General features: G+C 37.3%; 2 protein-coding genes and 1 long non-coding RNA gene across 9 annotated transcripts in view; 1 reads left to right on the top strand and 2 right to left on the bottom strand.

The window, feature by feature from the left end:
- LOC105145343 (26S proteasome non-ATPase regulatory subunit 1-like) overlaps positions 1 to 22,564 on the top strand; it is a 121,097-nt gene that overhangs the window by 13,645 nt on the left and 84,888 nt on the right. The window lies entirely within an intron of this gene.
- LOC105145341 (uncharacterized) lies at positions 4,872 to 7,774 on the bottom strand. The gene is made up of 3 exons (XR_846073.2): positions 6,573 to 7,774; positions 5,193 to 5,857; positions 4,872 to 5,111 (listed from the first exon to the last, which is right to left on the bottom strand). It is a non-coding gene; the product is annotated as an uncharacterized LOC105145341 (long non-coding RNA).
- LOC147906929 (THAP domain-containing protein 3-like) lies at positions 9,276 to 11,089 on the bottom strand. Its single transcript, XM_087415023.1, has 3 exons — positions 10,396 to 11,089; positions 10,048 to 10,284; positions 9,276 to 9,605 (listed from the first exon to the last, which is right to left on the bottom strand). The coding sequence occupies exons 1-3, from the start codon at positions 10,461 to 10,463 to the stop codon at positions 9,482 to 9,484; spliced, it is 429 nt and encodes a 142-aa protein (XP_087271149.1). The 5' UTR covers positions 10,464 to 11,089; the 3' UTR covers positions 9,276 to 9,481.

Below are 22,564 nucleotides of genomic sequence, written 5' to 3'. Positions count from 1 at the left end.
TAGCAATAAGGACGCGTTCTCAACGAAATGTAGTAAGGGCCAGATCCACGTGGTGGGAGAAATAACGCCAGTTTTAATTTTCTGCACAATATATATTTAAATAGCAGTATTATTTGAATTACACTTAGTGAAAGATTGTTGGGCTTCGCGGCGATTGTAACAAGTCTTTTGAATTAGTGCTTGCGTTTCGACAATGTGATTCCGCGCGAAAGTGCTTTGGGTCGGCTCTCAGGGCGAACTGAACTGCTGAGAGTTATCAGCGCGACTAGAAGCCAGAATAGCGCTTCGGCGGGCCATAACAATTCGCACGGTATTGACGAATGTATTTCGCGTGAGCGAACAAGTGAACCCTGACCGTCGATCCAATCCTAAGCATGATCCTTTGAGAAGGAGTAAACAAAATTCCAATCGTCGGCAACAACAGTCACACGCTATCGATACATGTACTTCGCGTGAGGGAACAGAGTGATTTCCAAGCATGAAACGTGTATTTATCTTTTATTTTTCGCATCCAAGATTCTTTCTTCTTCTAAATAGTTAGTTAACTTTTTGATATCTAATGTTTTTGGAAGATTTATTACTTTTTTTCGACTGTTTCTAATTTGCGTTTCTAGAACTGTTTTTATTAGGGAAAGGATCTTGATATCCTTGTTGCGTTAAGAGGAACGCTGTTTTCTCTTTGACAGACTTGTGTCTAATGTCCTGTGGCTTCTCTGCGATCTTATTCTTTGTCCTGTGGCCACGCCCGACTTGGTTAGGCGGCACGTAATAAGATTCACCCTTGTAATGAGATACTTGATTTATTTGATCATAACTCGCGTCACATATAATTGTAAGAAGATTTTCCGCCCTCGAGAAAATTCTACAAATAATTCATCATTTTTGCATGTTCTTATTTCTTCTACTAATATATTGTCTTTATTTATAATTTTATTTTCCAAAATATTTTGTAATATGTTGGATTCATTTGAAATTTCTAAATCATCAATTTCACAATTTTTCTCGTTTTCAATATTAATAGACATATCACTTGAACTCTGACTATCAATGGATGAAGATTCATAATTAGAATCTTCAATATGGCTTATATTAACTGAAGTTTCATTTTCTTTGAAATCTGAAATAAATATTTTTAAATATTCAATTAAAAAAGTACATAAATATTAAAATATTTCTAATCAAATACAAAATGTCTTATATTTAAAAACAGAATCTTACAAAAGAAAATTAGTATAAAAAAGGCAATAAGAGTCAGGCGCGGTAATTCTTGTGCAAAATAATATCCACTTATAACACAATAATTTTTATTGAAACAACGCGCTTACATGTTTCGGCTCATTTTTAAGCCCTTTTCAGAGACAATAACTTAAAAATATAAGTACAGTATATATATATATATATATATATATATATATATATATATATATATATATATATTAAATATACACACGCACACATATATACATATATATATATATATTAGGTGTTGGAATTAATTCGTAGCGTTTTACAAAGTATTTATAAGTTTTAAAAGTACTTTCATTAATGTATTTTTTAATGCTCATGTGAAATAAATAACATTCTTTCATTAAAAACGCTACGAATTAATTCCAACACCTAATATATAACTTAAAAATATAAGTACAGTATATATATATATATATATATACTGTACTTATATTTTTAAGTTATATATATATATATATATATATATATATATGTATATATGTGTGCGTGTGTGCGTGTGTATATTTAATTTCTCACAGCAAGCCATCCTTACTCAATTCAAAATTATCTAACAAATATAAAACTAAAAAATTTTAAATTGTAAAAAACAAAAACTAATTGAATAAAGGAAACTCACTATAACAAGTGCGATACGGTGGTTAACACCGTATTGCAAACAATAAAATTATACTAATCAATAAAAAACTACTGATCTTTTTATTATAGATTTGTGGATGATGTTATTATGGCGGCATGTTACTTTGATTAGGAATATTCTTAACATTTTTAACACTCAACACCCTAGAATTCAGTTTACTATGGAGATCGGTAATGATAGATTGAATTTTTTGGACATCACTTTAATTGTTAATAATAGTATAATTGAGTTTGATTGATATTATAAACTCACGTTTTTTGGTAGATATCTAAATTTTTTATCTCATCATCCCCCCAGTCTCTCAGAAGAGAGGTGCGATCGCGGGATTAATTGACAGAATAATTTTGCTCTCAAATCCAAAATTTCATTTTAAATAATTTTTGTTTTATAATCAAAATTTCACTAGATAATGATTATTTGCTGGAATTTATTTTTGATAGTATCAATAATCGTTTGAAAAAGATCATTATTCGAATAATAGAAATCCTGAGGATTAATAATAAGGATAATAGTGTTGAAATCACACGACCTTCATGGCATACTATTCCTTACGTCCCGAACAGAAAAATTTAATAGATTAAATGATGAAGATGTTAAGATATCGTTTTATAGTTGTGTATCAATAAATTGCGAGAATTTATTAAAGTGCATAAGGATCCACTCTTGCGTAGTGCGAAATGAAATGGCAAGCTTTCATGTTTCCCGACAGACAGGAAGACAGTTGAAGACCAGAATATTAATTATAAATATTTATGATAAATTTTAATTTTTCGTTCTCCTTAATAATCATCGCATCCAAAAAATTCAACTGGTCACAACCAATTTTGTTTGATTAAATAGTAAATGCATCAATATTTATTGGAAAATACATACATTTATGCATAGTCATAAATTATCATTAAATTATCGTTTTTTAACTTACCGACATCACAAAATTTTGAAATAAAAAGAATAAAACAGGACTTGAACGACAACTTTTCTTCTCAGAATATATTCTATGCATGAAAATACACAAATTTGCAGAATTACAGGAAAATAGGAAGAAAAATATTTATCAAATCCTCTAAGTTGAGTTTTCTCCGACAGGAGTGTCCGAATTTGTTCTTCCGTGCAGCGCTTTTCCGAAGTCATATTTCGAGCCTATTTTTTTCATGATCAGACGCTTGAGTTTGGTTCTTTTTTTTTTAGTCCGTGATGCAATGGTTCACCTTGCTTTTCTTCATCATGCACTTGATAACGCGTGATAGGGGAAGAGTAGTGGGATTAGTTGCTGTAATAATAGTTACTTTGAAGCTATAGCTATCAGCAACTACCTTCACTCTTCCTGCACCACGCATTACACCAAGTGATAACGCAAACCAGAATCTAGTACTATTGGTTTCAAAAGGTTGTTAACAAATTGTTTTTTTTTTAACAGATTAGCTCGCTTTATTTTCAGGCTTCTTCCCCAGAGGGACATTTCCCCTCTGAGGTATTACAAGGAAAAAGCGACTAGGCCGCGCGCAAATATATATATATATTTATTGCGGGGGACAAGGCCCTCCGCATGGGCAATAAAACTAATAGGTTGAGGGGCAATCCCCCCCCCCCCCAGCCTGCGCAAAATATCACAGTTATTTCATCTCCCCAGCACGCATATTGTTTAACGTGGCATATTGTTTAACATGGCATACATACTCCAACTGTCTGTCTCAGAGAAAAAATAAATAAGATGTAGAAGGTTAAAAGAATAAAAAGAGTAGAGTACAAAAGTACTTAGAAAAGAAAGAAAAGAAGTAAAATAGCATAATTAAGAGACAAAAGTGTTTAGAGTAAAAATAAATAAATAAATAGATAAAACCAGCAGAGAGTACCTTGTATCAAACGATAGATAAAACCAGCAGAGAGTACATTTCTTGAGAGTATATTTATTGCGGGGGACAAGGCCCTCTGCAATAAAACTAATAGGTTGAGGGGCAATCCCCTCACAGCCTGCGCAAAATATCACAGTTATTTCATCTCCCCAGCACGCATATTGTTTATTAACGTGGCATACACACGCCAACTGTCTGACATTTTAGAGAAAAAATAAATATAATAAGATGGTTAAAAGAATAAAAAGAGTAGAGTACAAAAGTACTTAGAAAAGAAGTAAAATAGCATAATTAAGAGACAATAAAAAGATACAAAAGTGTTTAGAGTAAAAATAAATAAATAAATAGATAAAACCAGCAGAGAGTACCTTGTATCAAACGATAGATAAAACCAGCAGAGAGTACCTGTATCAAACGATTTGAGAATTCTTTAATTACGAGTATTTTATTGTAGCACTGAAGAAGTCAAAACGTTTGTTAATTATATTAATTTAAAATACTGCATTCATCTGCATCAAATCCAATCATATTTGAAAGAAGTATTGAATAATTATCAAGAGATTGTATTATGCCTTTAAATAAATTTTTTGCTGTTGCACCTTCATTGCTTGAATCAAAAATTTTATACAGTTCCCAAAATTCACTGACAATTTTTTGTAAAGTAGTATCATTAAATCTCACTACTATATAAGCGGTTTTAATGTAAGATTTGTCAGTTCATTCATCTGTAAGAAGACTAAATTTATTGTTTTTTAATATCTGAGCCAATTTATCTTTATGGAAAGTACCGATAACATTTACTGCAATACTAGATATTTTTGTTCTTTTCATAGCAATATTTTTTATTATTGGATGATCATGGCAAATATCTTTTAACAAATCTGTTAAATGATCAGCCAAACGAAAAAGCAGATTATGTTCCATTAAAAATCCAACCAATTTTATTTCAGTTGACATAACAGTCTTATCTGCAGATTGCATTTTCCTAGTGAAACATGAAATAGATCGCTGTTTCACAGTTGCAGTTTGTATTTTTTTTTATGTCTCATACTTTTCCCATGTCGCGTGATATGTATATGTGTATGGCGCGCGGGGCGCGAGTTAGATGCGAAGAAGAACGCGAGGGCGTGCGCTTTTTCTTCTTTTTTCCTTCTTTTTCGAACCATTCTCTGAATCCACGAAATTTGGAGGACAATATATTCTATCCTTCGCTTGCACATTATCTTCATTAGATTTTGAAAGTGAAGTTATGTAAACATATAGTCGCCATAATGATGCTGTCTACATATTTAGGATGCATATTAATAGGTTTCCGAAAGATCCTCCATCGTGAAGATAAAATACCAAATGCATTTTCGATTGTGCGCCTTGATCTATAATTTAATAAAATGCGAAATAAGATCAAGATAAATTTAGATAATACGATGTAATATTAATAATAATAAATTTGAAACCTGTAATTAACCTATAATTACTAATCTGTAATTAAAATTTTTTTTTCTTTCGTCAAGTTGTTTTCCAGAGTAAGGTCGCATGATAAATGTACTTGTTAGGGGAGAGGACCATGGTGTCCCCGTTGCGCTATGTGGAGCGCTATTTTCTCTTTGTCCGAGATCTGTGTCTCCTGCCTTGTGGCCATACCCGAAGTAATTCGGCAGTGCGTGAATAAAGACAATGTTAGTGAGAGGACCTTGGTGTCCCCGTTGCGCTATGTGAAGCGCTATTTCCTTTTTGTCTGAGATCTGTGTCTCCTGCCTTGTGGCTTGTCCGTGTCGGTATTGGCAGCGTGTGATATAAATGAAATACACTCTGCCTTGATATAAGACCTCTTTTATTATACTTGAATTACACTCGCGTCTTTTATAATACAGTTAAAATATAAAGTTAAGTAATAAAACTTGTGCACCAGTCATGCACGTGCTATTCGCGAGGAGGTCGCACACGGAATCTTCTAGAAAACCAACTGTGAGAAGCGCGGCGGTTACACGCAGGCAGTATAGTCGCGCGCATGCCCTCCCCTTCGGTGAGCCCCATCAGCGACACGACACGTCGCTATCACGCTGTAATCACGTTGCCAAAGCCAATGGGCTGGTATCAAGTCTGCTAGGCTACACTAACACTGACAACAATTATTTATGTATTATTATGTATTATTATAATCTATAAATTGTGTATTGTATTGTAATTGCATGTACAGGGTGGGCCATCTATTGGTACGTTTTTAAAAATGCGATCAAATGAGCATACATTGATATTTTTTATTAATTTTTTTTTGTTGTGAAGCTAAAAGTATCCGCGTCAAGAATGAAAAACGATTTCGTTCATGTGGCTCCCTCTACTGGCCTTACAGTATGCCATTCGGTCATCCCAATTATTAATGACATTTTGGACTACCTCGGCGCCAATTTCACTCAAAACAGTCGTAATATTGTTTTTCAAAGCTGGAATTGTCTCACACTTTGGGCCACAGCCTCAATATTCTCGGGTGTGCGCACTGTCCGAGCTCTGGGACCACTTCTGTCATCCACTAACATCCCTTTCTCACGAACTTTCCTCACCAATTTGCGTATAGCTCCTTCGGTGGGTGCTCTATCACGACCCATATTTCTTTTCAAAATTCGTACAGTTTCGGCGACACAGCACTGACTTTGAAAATAAGTTTTTAAAATTTCAAAACGCTCTTCAAGAGAAAACATGTTGTTTCGTGCCGCGGACGGTATGACTAATAAACTGTCAAAATTTCGGGTCTATAGCTCGTTCGGTGTTGCCATACGACGAAATTCAAAAACGTACCAATAGATGGCCCACCCTGTATATATTGCAACCGCACTCACGAGCGTAGCGCAACTTCGTCGCATATTCACAGCTAAGATTCTTGCAGGCGATCGGATGCCGGGGGGCGTTAAACGAAACGCGACAAAATGCGTCTTCCCGCGACCACTCTTAAGGGCGGCACATAATTACAAAACGATAGTTGGGCGCCAGGCACGAGTGAGCGTGCCACTCCTTCCAGAAATTACGCGATATTCTCTTTATGCTTTATTATGTTATAATGAGCTGCGAATGTCGACGGGCCCTTAACCGACAGCTCAGTCTCGGAAATGGCAGAAGGGATGGTTCGTGCTCGAGGATAGCAGATCTCTTGGAGAAGCGAATAGGAGCGAGAATAAAGTACACACGAATTTAACAGTAACAAGAGTAACAAATATATTAAATGAGTCTTCGACTCACATTTACAGTTGGCGATACAACCGAGACGATAAATTCTGTGTGAGCGCAACAACTGATTTGCATAAGCCTGAGGTTTTACACTAGGCGTATCAATCTCGTTACATTCTCGCGACACGAGCTCACGCCACACGGAAATACTCTCGCGAATTATACTTCATCACTGCGCAAATGCTAAGGAATTCGGCAGCCTGTAGCGTGGACACGGCGTGACCTCGTGCGCTCGCGGAACCTCGTGCTGCTCAGACGCGACGCAGGGGGAGGCTCGAATACGTGCAAGCTCGGCAATGTACAATCTTGAAACGACAAAATACGCACACTCATTAATTGCGATTATCAATCGACCTTAAGGGCTATGACATAGAGAACTGAATAAACAGGTAAATCTTGCGCTACAGACGATAGAGACAGTACGCGACAATACTACGGCACGGGACTTCGACGCAACATGCGATCCGCGATAAAAAAAAACCGATAATAATTGACGAGGCTGTGGCCTTGGCGGACGCCCTGGAATTATCCCGACGACAAGGGCCGTTCCGGGAGGTGACACGCGTACTCTAATCCCACGAAACTCTGATACACGATCAAGCTACGTGCACTCACTCTTATATCCGGTAAAAAATCCGATAGCTACGCCTCCCGGACGCAGAACCCGGCGACTGTGAGGTGACGTTCGTCTCACCGGTTCCCTCGCAGGTGCTCCTAGCTGACCTCGGAAAGCTCTCAATCTCAATATATATATATATTATATATATATATATATATATATTTTGTATAACTGGCTACATACGTCTATATCAACATGTCGTAAACTACGTTATGCAATTGTCTTGTCATTCGTTATATCACACACTTGAAATTGACTATTTTGTAATTTTGAATTGCAAAATTTTTGTCATTTCTTTAACATTAAAATTTCTTTTTATATGAATTTCTTTCTAATATATTTTTTAATTTTTCTTTTTTGTCTATTTAATCATATTGGAAGCTTTTAAATATATTTAGCGTCAAATAAAATGCACTTTATGAGCGCTTTCTAACAGAAATGTGATTTGTTGGACTCTAAGGTAGAAACCAATCACATTTGTTTATTATTTATTTATTTCACTTAAGGTTTGTTCGCGTTGCATGCATGATGGAAGTTCAACATTCTTCTATCAGAGAGAAACCTGAGAGTGGACAACTATTATCATACGATAATGTTTTTGTAGATTTTTTCCATGTTTTAAAATGCACTGAGTGCGCACTAGTTCTGCCAATGAAAAACGCTATAAATGTAACTAGTGCAGGAATCAATTAAATAAACTCACTAGATCAATGGCAGTGTCCGATTGGCTGAGTCTGAGTCGCTCATTGGCAAGCGTTGCCGCGTTCTGTGTGCAGGAGCCATTAATCGGATTTAATAACATTCATAGTTAGAAATTAACCAGTCACTCCATTATTCAGAGGAATATGATTGATCAGTTTCAAACTACAATGTTATTAAACCCAATTAAGGATACCGTATAAACGTAGTCACTGTCGTTATTGTCGTTAAGAGTTACAGAATAGGGCAGCAGTCACGGAATAAAAAGAAAGAGATTAAACTCGAGCTCGAAATGTATAACGCACTGATATGTATAACATGGATAGGCTACCCAATGGTCAAGATATACGGGAATAGCATGGAGAATAGAAACCGGAGGCAAAGTGGCCAACATGGCCGCCGGCAACGCCGATGATACCCGAACACGCCTCGAATAAGTCCGACCGACAGAACACCCGAATTCAAACGTAGAAGTGTTGTGGCAGATGGATTTTTCTTATAAAAAATTGTGCAAATGAAAACTGTAGCGCTTTTAATTCAATCAACATGATTTGAAATTATCAATGAATTGGAAAAAAGTAAATATAATATATAGGTGTGTAAATGTAATTGGAAAAAATTAAAAAAAAACATATGGAAATAACCACATATTTCTTTTTCTTTACAAAATTTCTGTTGAAAGATAAATTCGAACAAGTTGTATTTTTCCCTTATTTTGCAATTTCGCATAAATGGAACTTACTCGAAGTGTCGAAAAATGACACTTACTCAGCTCTTTTGGAGTATTCTCACGAAAGAAAAATACTAATTTTTTTTCTTAACAGAATGTTTGACAAGATGTTTAAATGAATGTTTATCTAATAGTGCAATGAAAGCATTTACTAAATTTGAAAACACGAAGGATAAATAAGTCCAAGAATATACATATGCCTTCGCTACGACCGAAATCAGTAGTTGTAAACTTAACGTTCAGTATATTCTTAAAATTTTGTGGAAACTGTTATTATAATAAGTTCTTTATTGCTCATTATCTATTCAGGCACATTAAATATAAAATATTTTAATATCTGCTTAGTCGATAAGCATTCAATAACTTAGATTTAAAAAATCTCCACTTATCGTAGTCGATACAAGTACGAACAATTTTTATCGATGCGAAAGGACAAGTTGCATTATTGATTGAATGTACATTGTTCGCATGAACGATCACGTAGAGTGAAAATGTGCACAGCATACGATAGTATCCGAATTAATTTCACAATTCGCTCCTATATCACATCTGATTGCCATCAACCACTTTTCTAGATGTTTGGGGTTATGAATTGAAAACCTGAAAAGTTACAAAATGTGTAATTACATATGTACATATTTTCTTTTTCATGTATCTAGAATACCGTATTGCATATACATTGTGGATTTCTAACTGCGAGACATAGGGAATGTCATGTTGGAGATTTCCCTACGCATATTTATTTTAATTTATCACGGTGCAAAGAATTGTTGGATGTTCGCTAGAAGCACTTCATATTTCGTAACAAATTTACGACTAATTATTTTAAATTGCAGAAAATTACTCTGAAACTATCAAATTTATATGAAATGTGAAAATGGTCAGTTTTAAAATTAGTAGAACTCAAATTTTTCATTATAAGTCCAGTAAAATATCCTGAAATTATCAAATTTTAATAGAACCGCAGTTTCCAGCAAACTTTCAGTAAATTTTACTAATATAATATTTGTTACTAATATTTCTTTCGCATATTTATACTTACTTATGAAAAGTACGGTTTGGATGAGTCACTTTGGAAGCGTGGCAAAATATGCATGTCGATGTTGGGAAGAGCGTTGGAATAAATCCAGGTTTAAGTATGCCACCTTCCTCCCGAGATCTTTCAAAACACTCATCAGAAAAATGATCCGAACATAATCGAGTGGAAGAAGCAAGTGTGAAATCTTTTTGGTTCAGATTTCTCAGCCATAGTGCCATTGTTTCCGGATTTTTTGGGAATCTAATTATTACAAAAGATTTCCCAATAAAACTTCATATTTTCACATAACCTCAAAGTGTGAACAAATTTACATTTTTTATAACGCATAATTATTATTCATTACAATTTCACCTGAATAAAGTTCTCACGCTTCCCTCTTTTTCCGAGCTTTTTCTACAGAAGACGCAACGATTTGGCATTTTTAACTTCCACTGCACCGAAAGCCGACATCCGTCAAAAGATCAAAACAATAAACACACTTACACACGTCTCATCGATACGCTTGACCGGTGACGTCACTTATATGTTATATATATATATATCAGTGGCGGCCATGTTCGGCAATCTGCCTCCGGCTTCTAATCTCCATGCAAACATGGCGCCTATACCCTATCCATATTATATATATCAGTGGAAATACGGCTTCGGAGAACCCATAGAAAATTGGGACGATGCGATTTTAGTGCCATTGCGGAAAAAGTTGGAAGTGTATACCACATGATAACGCGTACGAAACATTTGGTCTCCTTCTTTTTGTTCTATGGTGTCAGTTTATGCAGCGCGGCAAGCATACCGCGTCTAATGAGCAAAAATCATGACTGTATCGAAAGTTCGATACGCCTATTAAACTGTCGATATATATTAATATCGGAAGATAAAAAATCGATACAAAATATCGAAAGTCAAATTTAAAAGTATCGATATTTTAATATATTGATATTGTATCGCCCATCTCTACTCTCTGATGTCATGGGAACTCTCTGTTTTGCATGCGGACCTTTTGTAAGCCCCAGCGATAGATTTTAAGTTAGTGCTCGATTAATCATCACTTTATATTCATTGCAAGATCGATTACTGTTCATATCATTAGGTAATTACTCGCGCCGTCAGATAAACGCTTATGTTGTTTAGATTTTTTAGTTTCTCGTATTCCTAACTTAGTAATGCGACACCGATATCCAAACTGTCATAACGAACGAATTACATCTCTACTCTTTCGATCTGTACGTTCCAAATATTCATTTAAGTTTGTATTAAACCGCCTTATGGCTTGTGAGTCAGAAACAATGAGTAGCATTTCTTCGTGAACTTGGTGATTTCCCGCCAATTTTCTTTCGCCATTAGTTAGCCATTGCCGGCGCCCAGACACGCCACATTAGGCACAGATTGGTGACCCTAAACGTGATTGCGTCGCGTTTAACCTAACGCGCGTCCTAACAAGCCGCAGACGTGGCTAGTGGCTCAGGCGATTCTCTCTAGGGCAGCGGTGCATCGTATAGTTGAAGTACCTGCGCTTGCGCGAGTTGGAATTAAATCCACGCCATTTTGGAAATCGAAGCCAGACTTATGATTTGTACAAATGGAAGCCCAGTTCTTCACCGCGGGTATAACTGTAGATGAGACGAAATACAATTACGTGATACAGTGTCTTGACGACGATTCCTTGACCGAAGTTAGTGATAACCATGCTTAATCCGCCCGCAACGGATAGATACGCCGCGCTCAAAGACAGATTAGTTAGTAGTTTTGCGGATAGCGCCGAAAAGAAACCGCGTAAGTTATTAAATGAGGTTGATCTAGGTGACCGTCGCAATTGCTCCGGTCGGATGAGAAATTTCGCGCAAAACGGCGTGTTAGAGGAAGTGTTTAAATTTTTATCTGTAGCGCCTACCACAACAAGTGTAAGCTGTAATAACAGCTACCAAGCACGAACGAAGAGTTATCGCAACTAGCAGACCGAATTACAGACTTGCTACTTGCTGGTATTAACGCTGTCGCAGCAATTACATCGACAAAAGCAGATTCGCAAATATCCGTGCTTCTAGATCGAGTGGAGAAATTGGAAACTCATTTATCTCGTGGCAAGTCACAGGCCTCGCGAAATTCTCGTCGCAAAAATCGCTCAAGATCACAATCGGAGAGTAAGCTCTGCTAGTATCATCGACGCGACAAAGCATCGTAATCCTGCAGCTGGAAGCAGCCAAGTGTACGTAATCCTGCAGCTGGAAGCTAGCGATACAGGAAAACTAGAGGCCGAACTATCTCCGATGGCAGATTTGGCCGTGGCAGCTTGCCTCTCATAGAGACTGTGTCACCAGCATCAAATTTTTGGTGGATACTAGAGCGGACGTCTTGATTATTCCTGTCTCAAGACGCGATCGTACTCACATTCGCAATCGGATACTCTACACTGCAAATCACTCCTACGTATGAACAAAAATTACTCCAGCTTGATTTAGAATTCCGTCGTGTTTTTCAATGATCTTTCATAATCGCCGATGTGGATACTTTCATTATTGGCTCAGATTTTCTAGTACAGGGTGGGCCATCTATTGGTACGTTTTTGAATTTCGTCGTATGGCAACACCGAACGAGCTACAGACCCGAAATTTTGACAGTTTATTAGTCATACCGTCCGCGGCACGAAACAACATGTTTTCTCTTGAAGAGCGTTTTGAAATTTTAAAAACTTATTTTCAAAGTCAGTGCTGTGTCGCCGAAACTGTACGAATTTTGAAAAGAAATATGGGTCGTGATAGAGCACCCACCGAAGGAGCTATACGCAAATTGGTGAGGAAAGTTCGTGAGAAAGGGATGTTAGTGGATGACAGAAGTGGTCCCAGAGCTCGGACAGTGCGCACACCCGAGAATATTGAGGCTGTGGCCCAAAGTGTGAGACAGAATCCGACGACTTCAACTCGACGCCGATCGCAGCAACTGAGCATTAGTCGCACCAGCCTGAGGAGAATACTGCACAAAGACCTCGGATTATTCGCCTACAAGATCCAGATGACTCAGGAGTTGAAAGCAAATGACCATCCGCTTCGATATCAGTTTGCTGTGTGGGCTATAGACCAGCTCAATAATGACGTCGATTTTGGTCGAAAAATCATCTTTTCGGACGAAGCTCATTTCCATCTCGGCGGATATGTGAACAAGCAAAATTGCCGGATTTGGGGCTCGGAACAGCCACACACAATCGTAGAGAGACCAATGCATCCTCCAAGAGTCACAGTTTGGTGTGGATTTTGGAGTGGTGGCATAATTGGCCCATTTTTCTTCGAAAATGATGCTGGAAACGCCGTTACCGTCAATGGCGAACGCTACAGAGCCATGTTGACCAACTTTTTATGGCCTCAAATCGACACTATGAATGTGGACGACCTTTGGTTTCAACAAGATGGCGCCACATGCCATACAAGTCGACTTACCATCGACCTTCTGCGCACCAAGTTCAACAACCGCATAATCAGCCGTTCAGGAGATGTCAATTGGCCTGCGCGTAGCTGCGATTTGACACCGCTGGACTTTTTCCTGTGGGGTGCCGTTAAAGACCGATGTTATGCGGATAATCCAGAGACAATTCCAGCTTTGAAAAACAATATTACGACTGTTTTGAGTGAAATTGGCGCCGAGGTAGTCCAAAATGTCATTAATAATTGGGGTGACCGAATGGCATACTATAAGGCCAGTAGAGGGAGCCACATGAACGAAATCGTTTTTCATTCTTGACGCGGATACTTTTAGCTTCACAACAAAAAAAAAATTAATAAAAAATATCAATGTATGCTCATTTGATCGCATTTTTAAAAACGTACCAATAGATGGCCCACCCTGTATATTTTAATTTATTGCCTGACATATGACACAAACGTTTGATCGACGGTAGCACGTTTCTTAAAGTGTGCTCAGTTTGTCAACAAAGTTATTCCTTGTTTAACAATGTTGGTCGACGACTGCTCATATAAAGAGATCTTAAACAAGTTTTCTGAAATAATTAGGACATCGATCACGCACAAACAAACCGCACACGGAGTGGAATATGTAATCGAAATAACGAATACCCTCGTGAAAACAAAGCCAGACGACTCTGTCCAGAAAAACTCGAAGCAGCTAAACAAGTTTGAATATATACAGTTTGAATATGATGCAACAAGGCTTATGTAGACCTTTCAAGAGCCCTTGGGTTAGTCTTCTATATTTCGTGCAGAAGAAGAATAGCGATTGGCATCTGTATGGAGATTAGTGCGTGCATATCAACAGATTCCAGTCCATGAATTGGATATTCCTAAAACCGCAATCATTATACTATTCGTATTTTTTGAATTTCCTGACATTTGGACTTCATAACGCAGCACAAACTTTTCAAAAATTAATCGAGTAACTGCAAGATTTAACTTCTATTTTACTTATATTGATGACATTTTAATCGCTTCGCAAGATAAGGAGGATAACACAGCATAAGGAGTATTTAAAGATACTATTCGACAGTCATGGCATAGCAATCAATCCGAATAAATGTGTGTTCAGACAGAAAAGTGTCAGGACACAGGTGCTTCCTGGGACCTATAATTAGCGCTGAAGGCATCAAACCTTTACCCGAAAAAGTCCAAGCTATTGCTGAATTTTAGGAACCGTTTATCGGCTACAGTCAAAGGACTTCGATTTTTCTTTCTTAGGAATGCTCAATTTCTATAACCGGCTTCTCAAAGATCTCGCAAGCATGCAAGCGCTAAATGCAATCTTGGGGCGTAAACGTAATAACAATACGGAAATAGAATGGACTCCTGAGCTCAAACAACAAGTTAAGAACCATCTCGCTCAAACCATCTCGCTCGCATTTCCAGGTAGCAAGGGTACACTTTCGTTACAAACAGACTTCTCAGACAAAGCAGTCGATGCGGTATTGCAACAACGGATTTTTATAACTACTCAGCTCCTTTTCAAGGAAGCCCACGCCTAAGCAAATAAAGTACAGCGCATATGATAGGAAATTATTAGCTATCTATGCGGTTATCAAACATTTCCGATATATGCTCGAGGAACGAAATTTTGTTATCATGGATCATAAAAATCCCTCGTATACGCATTCAAGAGGAAATCGGATTAAATGTCGCCAAGATAAATCCGTCAACTACTCTTTATTTCGGAGTTCACAACCGATGTACGTCACGTTTCAGACGCTGAAAACTGTAGCAGATGCGTTATCTCGCGTCGATACTATCGTGATACCAACTAATTTCGATATGCAAGAGATTGCAGAAGCTCAGTCTCGGACGACGAATTGCAACAACTGAAGCAATTTACATCAACATCTCTGAAACTCAAAAAATTTACCTTATCGGAAACAGCATCCCAGCATTTACTGTGACATTTCAGAAGAAGAGATTAGACCATACATTGACATGGTGCATCAAATGTCTTATCCAACAGAGCAACTCACCGGCAAATTGTACAGAAATTTGTGTGGTCCTCTATGATTAGAGACATTAAAGAGTGGATCCGCACCTCTCTAGCATGCCAGCAATCTAAAATTCATCGGCATAACCATACTTCGCCTACCAAAATGCTAGTACCAGATACCCGTTTTAAGCATGTACATATCGTTGGTCTTCTATCTCCATCCAAAAGTTTTAAGTATTTATTAACAATGATTGATCGATTTACTCGTTAGCCCAAAGCCATTCCATTACAGGATTGCAGATACGATGGCGAAGATGTTTTTCACTCACCGGACAGCCAGAGTTCCACGATCATAACTGAGCTCGCAATTTGAAGCGCAACTGTTTCACGCATTAACCAAACTCGTCGGTTCTAAACGTTGTCGCACAACTGCATACCATCCAGAATCTAATAGTATCATCGAACTATAGCATCCCTTTTTAAAATGCATAATGTACTACGGCGAAACTCAATAGACTGATACACCGCCAGTAGTATTACTCGAACTAAGAACTTGTTTCAAAGAAGATCTAAGCATTTCTGTAGCGGAATTAGTTTACGGCATTACGTTCAAAGTACCGGTTGAGTTTTTTTCCTCTGAAGAGATGCCGAGCAACCCACGAATTTTCATCCAGGATTTCCGCGTAATTATGCAAAAGTTACGACCTAGACCAACCTCTCATTACATTAGACCTAAGTTATTTTTCCGTAAAGATTTGTATAACTGTTCTCACGTCTTCCTCGAAGTAGAAGGTAATAAGTGTCCTCTGGACCAATCGTACACCAGACCGCACAAAGTATTAGAGCGCATTTCGGACAAGGTCTTCGCTAGAAGTTGAAAGACCTATTAACGCCACTTGATAGACAGTCCGCTTATTTAATAATTTAAGACTCAGAAATTATTCCGTTTACTGCGTCTCCGTCTTCAATTAACATTCCAGTGCAATATGAACTAAAGACCAGCAATTAAGCGAAAGACTGTTAGATTTAAGGATTAATTCGCGTAATATTATATTAACCGATTAATAAATATAAGTTTCTGTTTGTTTCATTTAATTTTATTTTCTGTTATTTTCATTCTAGCGATAATTTAATCAGTATTTCGTTCCTTAACGTTTACACTGAAAGTACTGTGGCATTACAAGCATTAGTTGCGGCGTTCGAATCAGTTCTTTTTCCGGTTTTCTTTTCTCTCTCTCTCTCTCTCTCTCTCTCTCTCTCTCTCTCTCTCTCGGATGCCATGGCGTTCTGCGCGCGGACCTTTTTGTATAAGCCTCAGTAATAGATTTTAAGTTAGTGCTCGATAAGATTAATCATCACTTTATATTCATTGCGAGATCGGCATTGATTACTGCTTATGTCATTAGGTAATTACTCGCGCCGTCAGATAAACGCTTATGTTGTAGATTTTTTGGTTTCTCATATTCTAACCTAGTAATGCGATTAACCTAGTAACCTACTAACCGATATCCAAACTGTAACGAACGAATTATTATACATCTCTACTCTTTCGATCTGTACGTTCCAAATATTCATTTGAGTTTGTATTAAACTGCCTTATGACTTGTGAGTCAGAAACAATGAGCGAGAAACATTTCTTTGTGAACTTAGTGATTTTCCGCCAATTTTTCTTCGTCATTAGTTAGTTATCGCCGACGCTCAGACATATTGAGCGCCACATTGAGTACAGCAGCCACAACGGTTATCAACATTGCGTCTTCTTCAGGCGTGTTGTTCCCAATGTCCCAATCGGTTTGCTCGTAAACGCACATATAGTGAGCGTTTAGACCGAACGCAATAAACGCACATGATTGCGCTCACACTGTCATAATTAAAAATCTGTAATATACGTAATGTGAAATACGGATTTTTATGGACAATGTATATCGATACGGTAGTAGTGGTACTTTTCCGTTTCAATGTCATTTTAAGTTACATAATGTGTAATGAATATGTATTGCATATACGTGTGTAGCTACTTCACCCCTTTTTGTTAAAAAGATAAGTTTTGCATACTCAAATATAAATAGTGACATGTGTACATATATATATATATATATATATATATATGTATGTATATGTGTGTATACCAGCTTGATCAAAAAGTTTCCGGAAGAGACCACCAAGTGATGCTCTGAGTCAGCTGATTTGAGTTCTTTTTTTTGGCTAGGTTGCCACATCTATCATTGACATTTCCATTAAATTTTATCACCATAGCTTGACATTTGTAAAAATTACGCCGTCTTGAGTACATCTACCTCTGCGCGTGTTTTCGATTTTTTACAGTTTTAAAAATGGAGTTTAATTTGCAACAACGAGTTTGCAACAACGAATACCATCCAACAGCCATCGAATTCACCCGATATGACTCCCTGCGATTTTTTTCTGTTCGATCGAATCAAAAAACCTGCGGGGAACGCGTTTTAACAGCCGAAAGGAGGTAATGGAAAAATCGAAGACGACTCTGATGGCTATACCAATAATAGAGTTCCAGAAATGTTTCGAGAGCTGGATCAAGCGCTGGCATAAGTGCGTTGCAGTCGCTGGAGAGTACTTTGAAGGGGACAATATCACTTTTGATGAATAAACTTGTATTTTGAATTTTCTGAATGAATTCCGGAAACTTTTTGATCAAGCCAGTATATAATACATTATATACATGTATATATATATATATATATATATACATATATTAGGTGTTGGAATTAATTCGTAGCGTTTTTTAATGAAAGAATGTTATTTATTTCACATGAGCATTAAAAAATACATTAATGAAAGTACTTTTAAAACTTATAAATACTTTGTAAAACGCTACGAATTAATTCCAACACCTAATATATATATACATAAATGTAATTGTAATATTGCATATAAATAAACATACTCTGGTGTAAATTTTTCTCATAATTTTTATAGAAATTGGAACATTTTTCAGAAATACTCAGAAATATTTTGAAAGTTTACATCTTCTCTCAGAATTTTTCATGCAAATGAATTCTCAAATATTCTGAAATTTCTCATCCCATAATTTTAAACGAATATTTTTTAATTTTTTAGATTTTATAACATTTCATCAGAAATTATACTTACAAAAAATCTTAATCTTTTAATGATATTTTATCGATTAACATATATGAAAAAATTTGAGAAAAGTAAATTTTCTAAGAAATATTCCAATTCGTATAAAAAATATGAGAAAGTTATAAAATTATATAGAAATTCTGAAAAATTATATGAAAAGTTCTGAGAAAAATTTTCATCAGGATAGGAAATATCTGCATGAATATCTCAGTATAAATAATTTTTATTTTTTATTGATGTATATATTCACACATTATAATACACATATGCAATATTCTCTAATATTTGTATATTTGAGCAGGAAAAATTTCTCTTTTTATTAGATGTAATAAAAATAAGTGAAATGGGCCTAAAATATGACATTAGATATAATACTATGACCGTTAACTGATATATATTTCTAATAATCTGAAAATCTGTAATAAACGTAATGTGAACTATAGATTTTCAGTACTGATAGTGTATATCAATATACGGCCGTAGTTTCCCTACGTTTTCTACATTCAATGTCATTTTAGTTCAGGACATAATATATATTACATTCATTATTGTTGATTGTATGCCGTTAGTCCCACTATATGTATATCACGTTTTTTGTTTGTTATTATATCAGTTACCTGACAGATGGCGTGAGCACCCTTCCCTTCTAACCTAACCTAACCTTATTATTGTTGGTCGCACACGCCAGAAACCAAGCTCTGTCTTTTATCTTATTCAGCAACAAAGAAAAAATCCCAATAGGTTATGGGCCTAGGAGTGTGAACGGCTATAATAATATTAAAAAAAAAGGAGAGTGATAGTGTGCAAGGAAGACAGAGGTCCAAGTAACATCGCTTGAATCTGCAAGGATGGAAATAAACTTGAAGTCTGTTACGCAACTGAACTCAAGCAGTTACGTTCGTTGACGTTTTGAAATTCAGGCTCATCTCGAAGCAAATGATGTGTTTGATGTGGCTGATGGATCGAGAGAGCAACCAATGGATGCCACACTGGCTGATTGGAAAAAGAAGGACGCCTTGGCGAGGTCTTTGTTAAGTAAATCTCTCGATGATGCACATTTTAATTTGGTGGTCGCCTGTAAATCATCCGCTGATATGTGGAAGACTCTCGTGGGACATTATGACGAGGTTTCAAACACGACGAAGCTAGCTGCATTGGAAGCATACAACGACTATCACTGGAAAGACGATATGACTGTGACGTCGTATATTTCAGGGCTTATGCTCATTGAAAATAAGCTCAAGGCGCAAAAATTAAACATCGAAAAGGAAATGATTATTACAAAAATTGTTCGTGGTCTACCGCAAAAGTTTGATAACTTCAAGCAAGTATGGCGGATTTGTCCTACGAAGGACATTACGATGGAACAATTACAAGCAAAATTGTTAGATGTCGAACGTGACGTTAACGTGACGTCATCCGGAAATCATGGTGTAGCGTTATCTGGTCAGAAAGATCAGAAAGACCGAGAAGTTTTCAAAGGTAAGAAGAAAGCAGGCTGGAAAAAGGACCGAAAGAAGCTACAATGTCACAACTGCAAAGGTTTTGGACATTTTGCTCGTGACTGCCCATCCGAGAAGAAAGACACGAGCTCAGAAGGACGTTCGTCTAGCAACCGTGTGGCAATGCCTGCAAAACAACAATTAAGAGATATTGATGAGTGGATCGGTGATTCAGGTGCGTACAGCCATATTATTCGTAATAGTGATTGGTTTGTAGAATCAAAGGCATTGGATCCTCCGGAAGAAATGAAAATAGGGGATGGCAGGATTCTAATGGCGACGGCTATTGGCAAAATAAATGTAACAGTCCATAACGGTAAAAAGTGGGTGCCGAGATGTCTCAAGGATGTAAGGTTAGTTCCTGATTTTGGACCATTCAATCTTTTCTCTATTGTAGCCACGACTGACCTTGGTTACGAAGCACTTTTTAGTAAGTCAGAGGTTGTTGTAAAGAATTCAAAAGGCGAGGTGATTGTCCGTGGTATTAAAAAAGGACACTCGACGTATCGAATGCTGATCAAAGTCGAAAAACCAGCTAAGGTTTGCACGGCTCAGAAGGAGATCTCCGCATCATGGGAAACTTGGCACCGTCGACTTGGACATGCAGGAAAAAACAAGGTCAAAGCTCTATTAGAATCTATCTAAAGGATATTGTGCAACTGGAAAAGAAGATTTCTTCTGCGAAGCCTGTATTTTTGGAAAAATGACCAAAGGACCATACAAGGAAATCGTTAATAAGGATTTCAAGCCAGGTGCAAAAATTCACTGCGACTTTAGTGGGAAGGTTTCAATTGAATCGGCAGGTGGTTGCAAATATTTTGCTGTTTTTGTTGACGAGAGCTCAGGATACAAGAAAGTTGCCATGCTGAAAAAGAAGGAACTTGTCGAAGAATTCAAAAAAGTGATTCAGGAAGTCAAGGAAGAGACGGGTCATCCAATTGAGATTTTGCGGACTGATCAAGGCACTGAATTCATTGGTACATCATTTCAAGATCTTCTGAAAGAACATAAAATCAAGCATGAGATGAGTGTTGAGTATACACCACAGTCGAACGGTATGGCTGAACGTGCCGTTTCGATCTCTAACAGAAAAGGCTCGATCTCTACTTGCAGATGCAAACTTGCCAAAGTTTATGTGGGCCGAGTGTGTCTCGACTGCTTGTTATCTGTCCAATCTCATCGCCACTCGTGATCTAAAGAAGACATCGTATGAACTCTGGCATGAGAAGGAGCCGTCCATTGAACATCTGCGTGCATTCGGTTGTGATGTTTTTGTGCACATCCCAAAACCGAAGCGAAATAAGTTCGACAAGAAAGCTCGAAAAGGTCAGCTGATAGGTTACGGACCGAGTACGAAGCTGTATCGAGTTTACTTTCAGGATCTTCAAGATGTTCGTATCGCACGTGATGTAAAATTCAATGAAGGAAAGCAAAATTCTTTCTATGTAGAAGACGAGATAAAATCATTATCCACCAATGACGAAACTTATGAAGTCAAAGAAATGATTCTACTGAGATTGTAAATGAGATCGTTAAAGTATCTACTCATCCGAAGTCAACAAATGTACGCAAACCCAGTGGACCTTTAACCATGAAGCTCCGAAGTCGTAGCATCATCATTGAGGATGTTCCTGACGAGAAGCAACAAGGAGGGCGTGAAGTCCTGATGGCGTTAAACATGGAAGAACCCAAGACAGCAAGAGAGGCTCTTGAGGGTAAGGACTCCACCGGATGGCAAATGGCTATGCAAGATGAACTCGATTCCTTCGCGAAAAATGATGTGGTTGAGACATGTGTCTTGCCATCAGGAAAGAATGTTATTGACACAGGCTGGGTATTGAAGATCAAACGATATCCAAATGGTGAAATCAACAAGCTAAAGGCTAGAATTGTTTGCCGTGGATACAGTCAAAACGCGGGATTGATTTTACCGAGACATTCGCACCTGTAGTTCGTATGGATTCAATTAGAATTTTGTTAGCTATTGCAGCTCATGGGAAGCTGGTGATCAAGCAATGCGATGTCAAGTCGGCATTTCTCTACGGAGACATCGAGGAAGAAATTTATGTGCGACCTCCTGATGCAGTAGACATTGATGATGGAAAAGTTTGGAAATTAAAAAAATCGCTCTATGGTCTGAAGCAGTCACCTCGGAATTGGAACAAGAAATTTAATAAGCTTGTCACAACCTTCGGTTTGATTCGTTCTATAGCTGATCCTTGCATATATTATGGAAATGGTCAGAAGGGGCGTTTGTTGTTGGCAATATATGTAGACGACATCCTCGTTGCTGGACAACCAGAAAACGTTGTGACTGAATTGCTAGATTTCATGAGGGCTGCGTTCGAGATAAATATCGAAGAGCCAACCTGTTTCTTAGGTTTGGAACTAAATGTTGACCGAAGATCAGGACGTATTCGCGTAAATCAACAGGGATATATTCGTAATATGCTCGCCCGTTTTGACATGGGAAATTGTAACAAAGCCCCTACTCC

The sequence above is a fragment of the Acromyrmex echinatior genome, chromosome 17 (assembly GCF_024713525.1).
Source record: "Acromyrmex echinatior isolate Ae372 chromosome 17, ASM2471352v2, whole genome shotgun sequence".
NCBI lineage: Eukaryota > Metazoa > Arthropoda > Insecta > Hymenoptera > Formicidae > Acromyrmex > Acromyrmex echinatior.
The sequence above is the reverse complement of the archived record's forward strand: the minus strand, read 5'-3'. Positions and strand labels throughout refer to the sequence as shown.

What these genes read in the sequence shown, in the direction of transcription:
- LOC147906929 (XM_087415023.1), bottom strand. Translation starts at nt 10,463, where the DNA reads ATGCCAAATCGTTGCGTCTTCTGTAGAAAAAGCTCGGAAAAAGAGGGA. An exon ending in AGCGTGAGAACTTTATTCAG is followed by an intron (nt 10,285 to 10,395) that starts GTGAAATTGTAA and finishes TGTAATAATTAG; the next exon opens with ATTCCCAAAAAATCCGGAAA. An exon ending in CCAAACCGTACTTTTCATAA is followed by an intron (nt 9,606 to 10,047) that starts GTAAGTATAAAT and finishes GTAACTTTTCAG; the next exon opens with GTTTTCAATTCATAACCCCA.